The sequence below is a fragment of the Cydia strobilella genome, chromosome 20 (genome assembly GCF_947568885.1).
Source record: "Cydia strobilella chromosome 20, ilCydStro3.1, whole genome shotgun sequence".
Taxonomy (NCBI): domain Eukaryota; kingdom Metazoa; phylum Arthropoda; class Insecta; order Lepidoptera; family Tortricidae; genus Cydia; species Cydia strobilella.
The window spans coordinates 1,833,999-1,846,587 of NC_086060.1; the positions used below are offsets into that span (position 1 = coordinate 1,833,999).

Genomic DNA, 12,589 nt, shown 5'->3' on the forward strand with positions numbered 1-12,589 from the left:
AGATCTTTACCTAAAGATTACAGGAAAACCTTTTAGAAATTGCAGTCAAGCGTGAGTCGGACTTAATTACTTAGTTTTTGATCCGACCCCTACGGGTTTTTAAAGACGTTTCACATAAAAAATACATTGTTTAAATTGTGTAATGTACCCTTGGAACGCGAGTCCGACTCGCACTTGGCCGGTTTTTATCACTTAACGTCGCAATAAAAATTCCCATTTCAACCCCCTATCCCCCATCTCAGCCCCCATAATCATGTTTATCTAATTACTCGACGGACTCATTTGCGAATATAATGGGGGAGGACAATTAACTTCCTTGTTTATTTTTGCATTTCATTTTTTGGATAATTATTCTGCTAATTATTTTGTGACTGAAATGGGCCTCTATAACCTTTATTTGACATGCAAATACTCCCTATTACTGCAATGTTCTGCCGCCAGAGAGCAGCACTGTTACATATAGTATATCATATTTCTGAGTTGAAGGAATATCGATTTTATTTTAATTAATCTAATTCCAAATTTAAATGACGTTAATTGTCCGCGAGCCGGTTCCTCTAAACAGTTTTTTGAGAAGTTTTCACTATAACATGATGTATTAGGGCCACATCAAGGCGGTTGGTTTACAGAGGTCCACCAGGAAACGCGAAATACGTTATCTGCCTCTTTATGGCTCGAATATTGTATTGTATTGTATTCATTTAAATATGCATATAATTAAAATTTTAATTTGTAATATGCATGCATGAGTGACAGAGGCGCAGATAACGAAATTTCGTCTCATGTTTCGCGGTAGGTTCTCAGTATGAGCTAGTGGCGTCCCCTACGCAGTTTTGCGTAATATGACGATTACGACGATTAGAATTACTTAGTGGTTCCGTGGCGGGATTTAAATTGAATGTCAATTCTTTTCAGGGATCCGCCGATACTGACGGCTCACACAAACACAGACATAATGCTCCGGTTGCCGGGCGGCAAACGGCTCAAGGACATCAAGTGGTTGTCTGTGTGGTGTCGAAGGTTTACTGTAAGTATGCTTTATACAGCTTGTGTTAACATGCACTCACTAATACTACATACAAACAGGCATACGCCTTTGGTTGCCGGGCGGCAAACGGCTGAAGGACATCAAGTAGCTGTCTGTGTGGTGTCGAAGGTTTACTGTAAGTATACTTTATACAGCTTGTGTTAACATACACTCACTAATACTACATACAAGCAGGCATACGCCTCTGGTTGCCGGGTGGCAAACGGCTGAAGGGCATCAAGTAGCTGTCTGTGTGGTGTCGTAGGTTGACTGTAAGTATACTTTATACAGCTTGTGTTAACATATACACTCACTGATACTACATACAAACAGGCATACACCTCTGGTTGCCGGGCGGCAAACAGCTGAAGGGCATCAAGTGGCTCTGTGTGTTGTCGAAGGTTTACTGTAAGTCTCTCCCTCTCTCTCTCTCCTCTCCTGACCGATTTCAGCCACAGCGACTGCATTATATGTCTAGGAGCGGGAACTGAGCTGGTCCGCCCACTTGTGCGCCCTCATGTATCAGTATCCAATCCTCTGCAGTGCTCGTCCACACCGAGGGCATGTCAGGACTTCGTCAACGCAGTGATCGGTTAAGGCTAGGTGGTCGGTCCTTTAAAGCATCTCGCTTACTGTCAAGGTCTACCCTCCTTCGCTCTTCGAAATTATCAACCTTTCGATTGCACCAACCGTCTCCACTCTGGACGCTTCGCCGCTTCTGCTGTAAGTATTTAGTATACTTTAAGTATACACTCACTGATACTACATACAAACAGGCATACGCCTCTGGTTGCCGGGCGGCAAACGGCCTAAGGTCATCAAGTGGCTGTCTGTCTGGTGTCGAAGATTTACTGTATACGTGATGCGTAACGCGTACGTGTATATACGTGATGCTCATGCTGAATTTTGGTACAACTAACAGCATTCTTCGTGGACCTTACGTGTTTGCTATAAGGTTTACGAATTGTTATTTAACAGTGTGTTTATAAAAACCAGCCAAGGGCGAGTCGGACGGTTCCGTACTTTTTAGTATTTGTTGTTATAGGGGCAACTGAAATAAATCATCTGTGAAAAGTTCAACTGTCTAGCTATCACGGTTCATGAGATACAGCCTGGTGACAGACAGACGGACAGCGTCTAGTAATAGAGTCCCGTTTTTACCCTTTGGGTACGGAACCCTAAAAATGATAGTCGATATCTTCAAACAAATACAAACACATTTGGTTTGGTTGCTGGGCGAAAGATTTACCACGTAACTTAACAAGGTATATGTAAAATGGGGGGTTGATAGTAGTACGCAAATACAAAGAGGGGGGCTCTCTTTGTATTTGTGGGGGGGGGAAGGCAGTTTTACAATTTTTCGCGTACAAAGTCGCGTACAAGCGTTTTTTACAATCATCCTTGGTAGGTATTTTGCCTATTTTTCACTCGATAGAGTAAACTAAAATCAGACTATTTGATTTTAGTTATTTTTTTTGGGAATATAGGCTTTACGGAACTAGGTTCCTACGCTTTATTATTTTTAGCCCCACTACGACAAAATGTGAAGACCCGGTACACAATTTTTGGAATTTTAACCATTAAATAGGTCGGTCAAGGTCAAATCAAGGAAATTATAATTAATCATATTAATAATTAATACTCTTAGAAATATGCATCACATATAAATATATCCATGCACGGTTTATTTTTTTATTTTTTATTTAAAACATTTCCAAAAATATTACCTACCCCAGTCATAAACCCGCTGTTATTAAAGCATTACGCTTTACACTAGTTGTCAATCACGTCAAAATATCGATCGCGTGCGTACGCATGCGCGCCCGTTCCCGCCAAAACGCCGCCATCTTTGTTTCGAGTTCCATTCACCCGCTCGTTCTCTTATGGCTCCTCTACACGATGGCCCAGCGCTGGATCAGCGAGATGGCCATGCGATGGTTGAGAGCACGCACTATGGAATGGGCCACGTGTAGATGCCTACGCACCATCGCGGCCCACTACCTTTATTGTGCGGACAAAAAATCGACACCGTGGCCGTGACCGTGGCATCGCCAATATCGCCATCCCGCCGCGCCATACATAAGCCATGCGACACCAGTGCACTACCCTCTCTACACGCTAGCCCATCTTAGTGGGCCAGTATGATGGCCCATCGTGTAGAGGAGCCATTACATGTGTCTCATTCAATTGTGACGTGATAACGGGTGTAGGAGACGTAGTAATTAGGTTTGATTGTAATATTGTTTTGCATAATTTGAGGGTGGTATGTGTTATATTTGATGTTTGTAATAGTTTAAGATGTTATGTATGATTTATAAATTACTATGTTATGAAATATTAGATAACTTTTAATGAGTTTTTATTTTATTATATTTATCTAAAAATATAATTTTCCACCATAGTTATAGCTGTCACCAAAAAATACAATATAATTATTTGGATATTTGATAAATTTAAATTTTATCTCTAAACATTAGTTTGAAATGCGGTACCTACTTACAATACATAGAAAAACTAAAGTTTTCTATTATATTATGTTCCCAAAAGTTGATAATAATGGAGCCTAATTTTTAACTTACGTCATCAAAAATCGCTTTACTTAGTCGTACCTAATAGTTTTATTAGCACGTATCAAAAATATAGGCAATTGTTTCACCAATGTGCTTCACTTTCGGGAAGAGATAAATCATTTTATTCAAAACCTATATCTGTGTTTGAACCATGCTCTTTTTCTGCAGGTAAACTTCGGCGACGTATTCATCCCGCCAGGCCTCGATCCTCCGAGGCCGAGAGTCCTCCCCGAACTGAAGAGGCTCGCGCACGGCCTCCGCTCTGGCAACATCAGCGTTCTAGACGCCAAAACGTTCTACATTCCCAACCTGCATTATGATGGCGCCGGACCCGACGCGTATTTCTGGGTCGGCAATGGAAGCGAGCCTAATCCGTTTGGCACTAAGGTAATCCAACATCAGCGTTCTAGATGCCAAAACGTTCTACGTTCCTAATCTGCTTTATGTTGGCGCTGGGTCTGGCGCATATTTCTGGGTCAGCAATGGAAGCGAGCCCAATCCGTTTGGCACTAAGGTAATCCAACATCAGCGTTTTAGACGCCAAAACGTTCTACGTTCCTAACTTGCTTTAAGATGGCGCTGGGCCCGACGCGTAGGTATTTCTAAGTCGGCATAGAAGCGAGAGCCTAATCCCTTCGTCGACTTTTTCCTCATTCTAAGTACATGTAACACTAACTTGCTTTATCCCCAGGTCCCAAGTGAAAGCGGCTCCCTCCACCCCCTCCGCGGTTACCAAGGGGAAGACATCGAGATCCAACTGCCCGGCAAACTGACAGCGTATGACATAGATTGGCTCGCTGTCTGGTGTGTGGAGTACCGGCACAACTTCGGACATGTGTATATCCCGAAGGATTTAGATGTCCCGCCGGCTTTGGGGCAGACGAAGATTACTGTGAGTTTGAAAGAGATCACTTTATATGCTGTTCTTGCATACCTAAATTATGAAGACGAAACATAGTGTGAAGGAAGAAATATGCGGTAAACATTAAATTCAGATTCTGAATGACTAATACCTAATACGGTTCTTAAGAGTCCCCGGCAAGCTCGGTTTTCCATACAAACGTAGTTACGCTCTCATTTTAAAACTAGCTAGATTGGTGTGAATAAACTTTGTACTTACAATAGGATAAGGTATATCTGTAATTAGTTTATGTAGCTTCAGATACCATAGTTAAAAAAATACAGCGAATTTAAGTTTTTCATACAAAACTTGATTTGCTCTATTTCTTGCAAAGCATTGTATGTGCAAAGTTTCATGACAATCCAACACGTAGTTTTAAAATGAGAGCGGAACTACGTTTGTATGGGAAGGTGCAATTCGGCTGAGCTTGCCGGGGACTCTTAATAAATATGTTAAATGCAACGACGTAGTTAGACGTCATAGTTAGCGCTCCACTTTCTCTGCAATTACATCATCGATCGATACAATGGGAAATGGGAAACTAAATCAAGCGAACGAATGAATGAACTAGATAACGAAATCGATGTGCATCATTTACTACTTATGCTACAGAAAAAAAAAAAAATCCTTGTGCTAAAAAATCTTACGAAATTGGTTTACCTCTAGTTTGTGATACTTTTTATTTTATTTGGCTGTGTTATACATTCTGGCTGATGTGATGCCGCTGATTTCTATATGACAGCCAAATTTTGTGTGTGCTAATTTATTTTTTATTATCATTTCTTTAACAAGCACCTTTGGATAACTTTCTATGCTACTAACCTTTTTTTCAGCGCTGCCATGGAATAACATTCGGGGCATTTCACGTCAAGCGGGCAGCAAAAAAATTGTCAGGTTCTGGATTTTGTTCATTGTTGGATTAATTGGACCTATATGTGAACTAAAAAATTTGGCATCATTACTTTTTTAATATATTGCTTCGTTAAAAATTTCTACGCATTTGAAAAAACTACAAAATTTGAGGAACGGATTTTTTAAAAATTATTATTGCAATTCTTTCAATGGATTTAATTATAACTAAATAGTGATTATTTGAGAATATTAGTTGATTTCTTTGAAAATTTATAAAAAAAGTTTTTTTTTATCTTTTTTTCATATAACAAACCGGAAGTTAGTATTAAATATCTTTTTTTTTCCAACTTCGCATTTTTTTATATTTTTTATTTTTACACAATAATGTAGCTTATGGTGTACTAATGTCCTATAAAAAAAATTATAATGGCATCTCGATTGGTTTTGAAGATTCATGAAGTAATTCGAAAGTACTGCGCGACGCTCCGTACTGAGCGGTAGTTCTATGTGGCAGTCTTTAATGGCCAATTACGGGTTTTTTTACTTTTGCGTAACGGAATTAAAGCAATAAACAATATTTCATCGGTTAAGATGTATAAAAGCAAATCATGTATTATTCAATCGTGCCTTGTAGCGCTATCTCTGATCAACCATATCTTGGAACTGAAAACAAAACGTTTATGTTTTAACAAAACGCTAGAGGTAACTTAATAACTATAGCTAGGTTTAGGCGGGGTATGTCACATGCTTAAGAGGTCACTTTCGAGTTAGGTTACGTTCTGAGGACGTCACTTTCTGTACGTCACATTCTGAGTTCGTCACATTCTGAGTACGTCACTTTCTGAGAACACCACTTTCTGAGGTCCTCGCTTTCTGAGTTCGTCACTTTCTGAGTACGTCACTTTTATAGCAAAGTAATATTTAAGCGTATACCTGCATTAACAATGGATACCAGCAATCATATTAGCTGTACGGCATAAAAACGGCCGTATGCCGTACAGCTGTTATGATTGCTGGTATCCATTGTTCATGCAGGTATACGCTTTAATCTTACTATGCTATAAAAGTGACGTACTCAGAAAGCGAGGGCTTCAGAAAGTGGCGTTCACAGAAAGTGACGTCCTCAGAAAGTGCCGTTCTCAGAATGTGACGAGCTCAGAAAGTGACAAACTCAGAATGTGACGTACAGAAAGTGACGTCCTCAGAACGTGACCTAACTCGAAAGTGACCTCTTAAGCATGTGACATACCCCGCCTAAACCTAGCTATAGTTATTAAGTTACCTCTAGCGTTTTGTTAAAACATAAACGTTTTGTTTTCAGTTCCAAGATATGGTTGATCAGTGATAGCGCTACAAGGCACGATTGAATAATACATGATTTGCTTTTATACATCTTAACCGATGAAATATTGTTTATTGCTTTAATTCCGTTACGCAAAAGTAAAAAAACCCGTAATTGGCCATTAAAGACTGCCACATAGAACTACCGCTCAGTACGGAGCGTCGCGCAGTACTTTCGAATTACTTCATGAATCTTCAAAACCAATCGAGATGCCATTATATTTTTTTTTATAGGACATTAGTACATCATAAGCTACATTATTGTGTAAAAATAAAAAATATAAAAAAATGCGAAGTTGGAAAAAAAAAGATATTTAATACTAACTTCCGGTTTGTTATATGAAAAAAAGATAAAAAAAACTTTTTTTATAAATTTTCAAAGAAATCAACTAATATTCTCAAATAATCACTATTTAGTTATAATTAAATCCATTGAAAGAATTGCAATAATAATTTTTAAAAAATCCGTTCCTCAAATTTTTTAGTTTTTTCAAATGCATATAAATTTTTAACGAAGCAATATATTAAAAAAGTAATGATGCCAAATTTTTTAGTTCACATATAGGTCCAATTAATCCAACTATGAACAAAATCCAGAACCTGACAATTTTTTTGCTGCCCGCTTGACGTGAAATGCCCCATTCTATAGTTTGCTTTATCTATGATTTTCAGGGAAAAAGAAAAAAGAAGCCTAACCATCGGCATAGATTTAAACCGCAACCATTGGTTATCAATAATCAACCTTACATCGCCCCGATACAGTACGCTTTTGATTGGTTTTGAGGATTCTAAAATCTAATTAGTATATTTTTATTGTTCCTGACCTGAGGCCTACCGCCAAAAATCGTAATTTCGTTTTCTGCCACTATCGCTCTTATTATATTCTTATAAAGCGAGGCTTAAAAAGAAATTTAGATTTTCGTTTTTTGTGGTAGGCCTCGTGTAGCTATTCGGAAATTTGGTTTGGTACTTTAACTACTATCTACTATGAATAGTATTATGATTTGTATACAATCAAACCAATTAAAAGCGTAATTTGAAACTGTTTCAAATTCTCTATTTTTATAAAATAACGAAAACGGTGTTACCAACTTACAACTCTTACAAGACTGAAATCTACTAAAAGCTACTAATGATACCATGTTAATTATTTTTATGTATGTACCTTGTTAATAAATCTGCTTGTTTGTTTGCCTTTTCTCTTTGCTTACGTTGGAACTGGATTTGTCTATTTTTACAGCCTGCTTGGTGGTATAACCCTGTAAGTATATTTTTTATTTTTTTAACAAGTACTAACTTTTTCATCTTATTATTTAACCTATTTCAGTTCACTGTTTGATTATTTTAATTGAAAAACTATAGTCGGGAAAAGCAATTACTCGTAGTCAGTAGAAAAAATGTCAAATAGAAAATGACTGGGAGGGACAGTTTGCGCGTACATTTTTCAAAATAGCCGCCTTGCTACTGACGAATTGGTTTGCCATACTTATAGTGAGTAATTTAACTAAAGTATGTTTATTATTATTAATATCCTTTTTATACTATTAATTGTAATAACAACGTGGTACGGCGAAATGATTTGTACGAGTATAATGGCTAAGTAAATGTTATACCATGAAACGAATTGAAGAACCAAAATAACATTTTATCCAAATATTTCAGACAAGTTCAACTACGTCACAAACCCCCGCTAGCGCTACTAATAACTGCAAGGAAATTTTAGACAAAAGGCTGCAGGTCAAATGGGAACTACAGGTAACTCTAAATTTCGTATTTTTGATCATAAGTTTATTATAGTAGCTACAATATTCCGCCATTCGTACATTGTTGTATATATTTTGTACAATAAAGTTTAAATAAATAAATAAATATTGACTTAGGCTGAGGTCATAATGCCATGTTTATATTAATAATATGACTATTTTAGTTTAGGATTATTTTTGCCTGAATTTGTCACGTGTAAAGGGAGTATTGCACGAAATTGTCTAACGTTGCTTCCTACAAACGCAAAGATTTGAAGATTTTTCTGTCACAACGGTTGTAAAATACTGCTCAGTAAAATGATCATCGAAAGGAAACGTTGAATAAATGTACCTACCTAATATAAGAAATAAAATGCGTTTCAAAGGGACAGTTCATGGAATGCCCCAAAAGAGATAGCGCCACCAGTCGCTAGTTGATATTGTACAAAATTTGTGCATGAAAAATTTAAAACTGCAATTTTTGCGCATGTAAAGACTAAGTTTAAGGATTTTTAATATTGTTTCGAGGATTTTTTTTTAATATCCATCATGAAAATAATTAGATAATATCTTTCCACATCCAAGCGATTGGTCTGCTGTGAAACAATAAGGTAAAATATATTTGTAAATGTATAATTACAGCCATTGTATTTTTTATAACTGTCAATTGATATGAGAACTTAATTTAATCTAGTTGACATACATGACATGAAAAGCGGTCAAATTAACTACTATTTTATTCTAATGAAAACTTGAATTTATTAAAAATAAATTCAGTTCTCATTTCAAAACATGTAACCTAAATAATTATGCTGTATAGGTATAAACGTTTGCATTGTAAGGTTACAATGCAAACGTTTGGGGCACATATGTGTTACAAAAATGTAAAGCTAATTGATTGCGTACCTGCTATTACTTTTGACCGTAATGTACTGCATCTATGATGCTCAAACTGCCGTAACTATAATTCTGATAAATCCATTTCATCATTATCATTATCATCAGCCTACTCTCGTCCACTGCTGGACATAGGTCTCTCCTATTGCACGCCATTGAGCACGATTTGCGGCAACTCTGATCCAGCTCTTGCCAGCCACCTTGCGAAGGTCATCGCTCCATCTAGTCTGAGGGCGCCCTACGCTACGTTTGACGATACGCGGTCTCCTCTCGAGAACTCGTCTACCCAAACGGTTATCGGTATATAAAAATATGACCGGCCCACTGCCACTTCAGCTTGCTAATCCCTTAATTAAATTAATTTATTCCCTGCTATGATTATAAAACCTGATTATTGAAGAGCTGGAATATCGCTACTTTACAAGCAATAACGAAAACACAACATACCCACATTTGTGTCATTTTCAACCAAAGGGGTACTTATTGTCGCTTGTCAATAAGACGCTATTTTCAAAATCACTTCAATTTGAAATCAACCTTATCGACAACTGACACTTTGTAATTCTATGTGTGACACATTGATGCACGGCCCCAAAAACTACACTTTAGGTTTGTCAATTACTATCACAGGCTAATGCTTACATTATTTTCAGGGCAACCAAATACAAATAACGTTGTCGGCGCGCCTAAGGCGGGAGCAATACATGGCCTTCGGGATATCAGGAGCTGAAGGCAGACCCGCCATGCTGAACGCTGATGTGGTGGTTGCTTACTGGGACAACAAGTAAGTATTTATACAAAATAATTTGATTGGTCCTTTAAGCCGGGTACAAGTAATTATGTTAAGATTTACATTAATTTCTTTCCAAGTTAAATTTACAACGCTAACACCAAATTTCACCACTTTTCATTGACAGCGACTGTTCGTATACTGTAATGTAGGTGCTTTTCGCTACAGAGCGGGAAAAAATTTCTACGTTATAGGCTTCAACCGTAGCGCGTAGCTCGCGCTGGTTGTGAATTATTTATGGTGATCCACGCTGACTGTTATAATAACGTTTTCATCACACTCGCTGAGTAAATGTGGAATTGCACGCAGGCTTACCGGGAACTATAGAAAAAGCGTTTTCCATAGGGAGTTATGAAGTTTCTAGTATTATAATTAACAGTTTTTTGTCTTTATACTTCATTTATGTATCGCAAGTGTGATGAAAAAGTATTGAATTGGTAGTGTTTTATTATGTTGTCCCTGTCACACAATATTTAACAATAAGTTTAAAACATTTACATAAGTAACAATAGAGTAATATTTTATAACATCCAGTGTGGGACCACCATTAGTAATAACCAGTTTCTTACTTGTTAGTACCACTAGTACCAGATATTAAATAGTAATAAAAAGCCTGGTGACAGACAGACAGACGGACAGTGGAGACTTAGTAGGGAACCCTAAAAAGGCACTAAGCACAGTAAAGGAAAAGCATTATATGAATCATATAATAAATAATAATAAATAAATAAATAAATATTACAGGACATTCTTACACAGATTGACTAAGTCCCACGGTAAGCCCAAGGAGGCTTGTGTTATGGGTACTCAGACAACGATATATATAATATATAAATACTTAAATACATAGAAAACACCCAAGACTCAGGAACAAATATCTGTGCTCATCACACAAATAAATGCCCTTACCGGGATTCGAACCCAGGACCATCGGCTTCACAGGCAGGGTCACTACCCACTAGGCCAGACCGGTCGTACGACTATATAAATATATCATATGGGTCTAAACAGGTACCTACAGACCGTGGACCTGCCGTAAGCGTAAAATTTGTCTATCTGCTTCCTGTTCTGGCCACTTAAATTCATAGTACCCTTTCTTCAGACATTCGCGGTAGCAGTCCAGTCTTAAAATTCGACCAAGACCACAAAAATTAAGTAATTTTGTATATTTTCAGAGCCAATCAACCTAAAGTAGCAGACTACACCATAAGCCACTTGGCTCAATGTGACGGAGAGAGAGGAGTGTGCCCCGACGCGAGACTTGGCGGCAGTAATGACGTTGTCGTAGGTGAGTATATTTCCAGTTACGTTATGCAAAACTAATAAACATGTGCTGCAATACTAGTCTCTGATTTTAAGATTTCCAATACTCTTTACAATATTATGTAACCCTATTTTTACCGCATCACTCAGTCGGAGCACTTTCTTTTTTAACCTTTTTAAGGGTCCCCGGCAAGCTCGGTTCTCCATACAAAAACGTAGTTACGCTCTTATTTTAAAACGACTAGCTAGATTGCTCTGAAACTCTGTATTTACAATAGGATAAGGTATATCTATGTCTGTAATTAGTTTATGTAGCTTCAGATAACCTAGTTAAAAAAATACAGCAAATTGAAGTTTTTCATACAAAACTTGTTTTTGCTCTATTTCGTTTGTTTTATAAACTGGAGCTATATAAACTAATTACAGACCTAACCTCATGTCATGTCATGACCTCATGTCATTGTATGTGCAAAGTTTCATTACAATCCAACACGTAGTTAAAATGAGAGCGGAACTACGTTTGTATGAAAAGGTGCAATTCAGCCGAGCTTGCCGGGGACTGTTATTTACATTTTAGCAACATGTTAATATACATACATACTTTCTTATTCCACTTGTACTCATTAAGCTCCTTGTAGAGCAAAGAATTCCGTTTATTCGAAATTGATTTGTCATACCCCGAAATCTATGTACGAAATATGTAAATAAAATATTTCGCACCATTTTAGGCGTTGTTGGTCTTCTAGAAAATAAGGCTTATTCTACAGCTTGACATTCTGCACCGTTTCAAACAACTCCTTCATCCTTTACAGTATCAGGACAGCAGAAGAACGGCATAACCACCATCACCTACCGTCGCCCTCTAGCAGCCAAAGAATCAAACAAAGACAAAGAAGTGCTTACATCGCGCTCGCAGTCCGTAATCGCGGCATTTGGACCGCTCAACTCGCGCTATGAAGCGAATGCTCATTCCTTCATGGATACTACTAGGACTGATGTGCAACTTGACTTTGGGGCTCAGGTAATTGTATATTTTATTAAATGATACATTAGCAGCTGAAGATAAGGAAGTGGTAACGGCGTTTGGACAACTTAACTCGCCCTATGATCGAATTGTTGTTTTATCTCGTGAATGAGTTTTTTATTGGCTGTTGTATGATCAAATCATGTAAGTAAGTAAGTAAGTAAGCTCTTTATTTGCGTTAA

The 12,589-nt window shown here is 37.6% G+C and overlaps 1 protein-coding gene across 6 annotated transcripts in view; it reads left to right on the forward strand.

The window, feature by feature from the left end:
• The window catches only part of LOC134750666 (protein Skeletor, isoforms B/C), a 46,853-nt gene that overhangs the window by 27,150 nt on the left and 7,114 nt on the right, over nucleotides 1–12,589 (forward strand). For 3 of the 6 annotated variants that reach the window (XM_063685892.1, XM_063685894.1, XM_063685896.1), the window contains 8 exons: nucleotides 916–1,027; nucleotides 3,766–3,984; nucleotides 4,289–4,489; nucleotides 7,932–7,952; nucleotides 8,354–8,446; nucleotides 9,984–10,114; nucleotides 11,296–11,408; nucleotides 12,196–12,404. In XM_063685892.1, the coding sequence (XP_063541962.1) occupies nucleotides 916–1,027; nucleotides 3,766–3,984; nucleotides 4,289–4,489; nucleotides 7,932–7,952; nucleotides 8,354–8,446; nucleotides 9,984–10,114; nucleotides 11,296–11,408; nucleotides 12,196–12,404 (1,099 nt within the window). The remainder of the gene's footprint in view (nucleotides 1–915; nucleotides 1,028–3,765; nucleotides 3,985–4,288; nucleotides 4,490–7,931; nucleotides 7,953–8,353; nucleotides 8,447–9,983; nucleotides 10,115–11,295; nucleotides 11,409–12,195; nucleotides 12,405–12,589) is intronic. The other 3 variants (XM_063685897.1, XM_063685893.1, XM_063685895.1) reach the window with 1 other exon arrangement.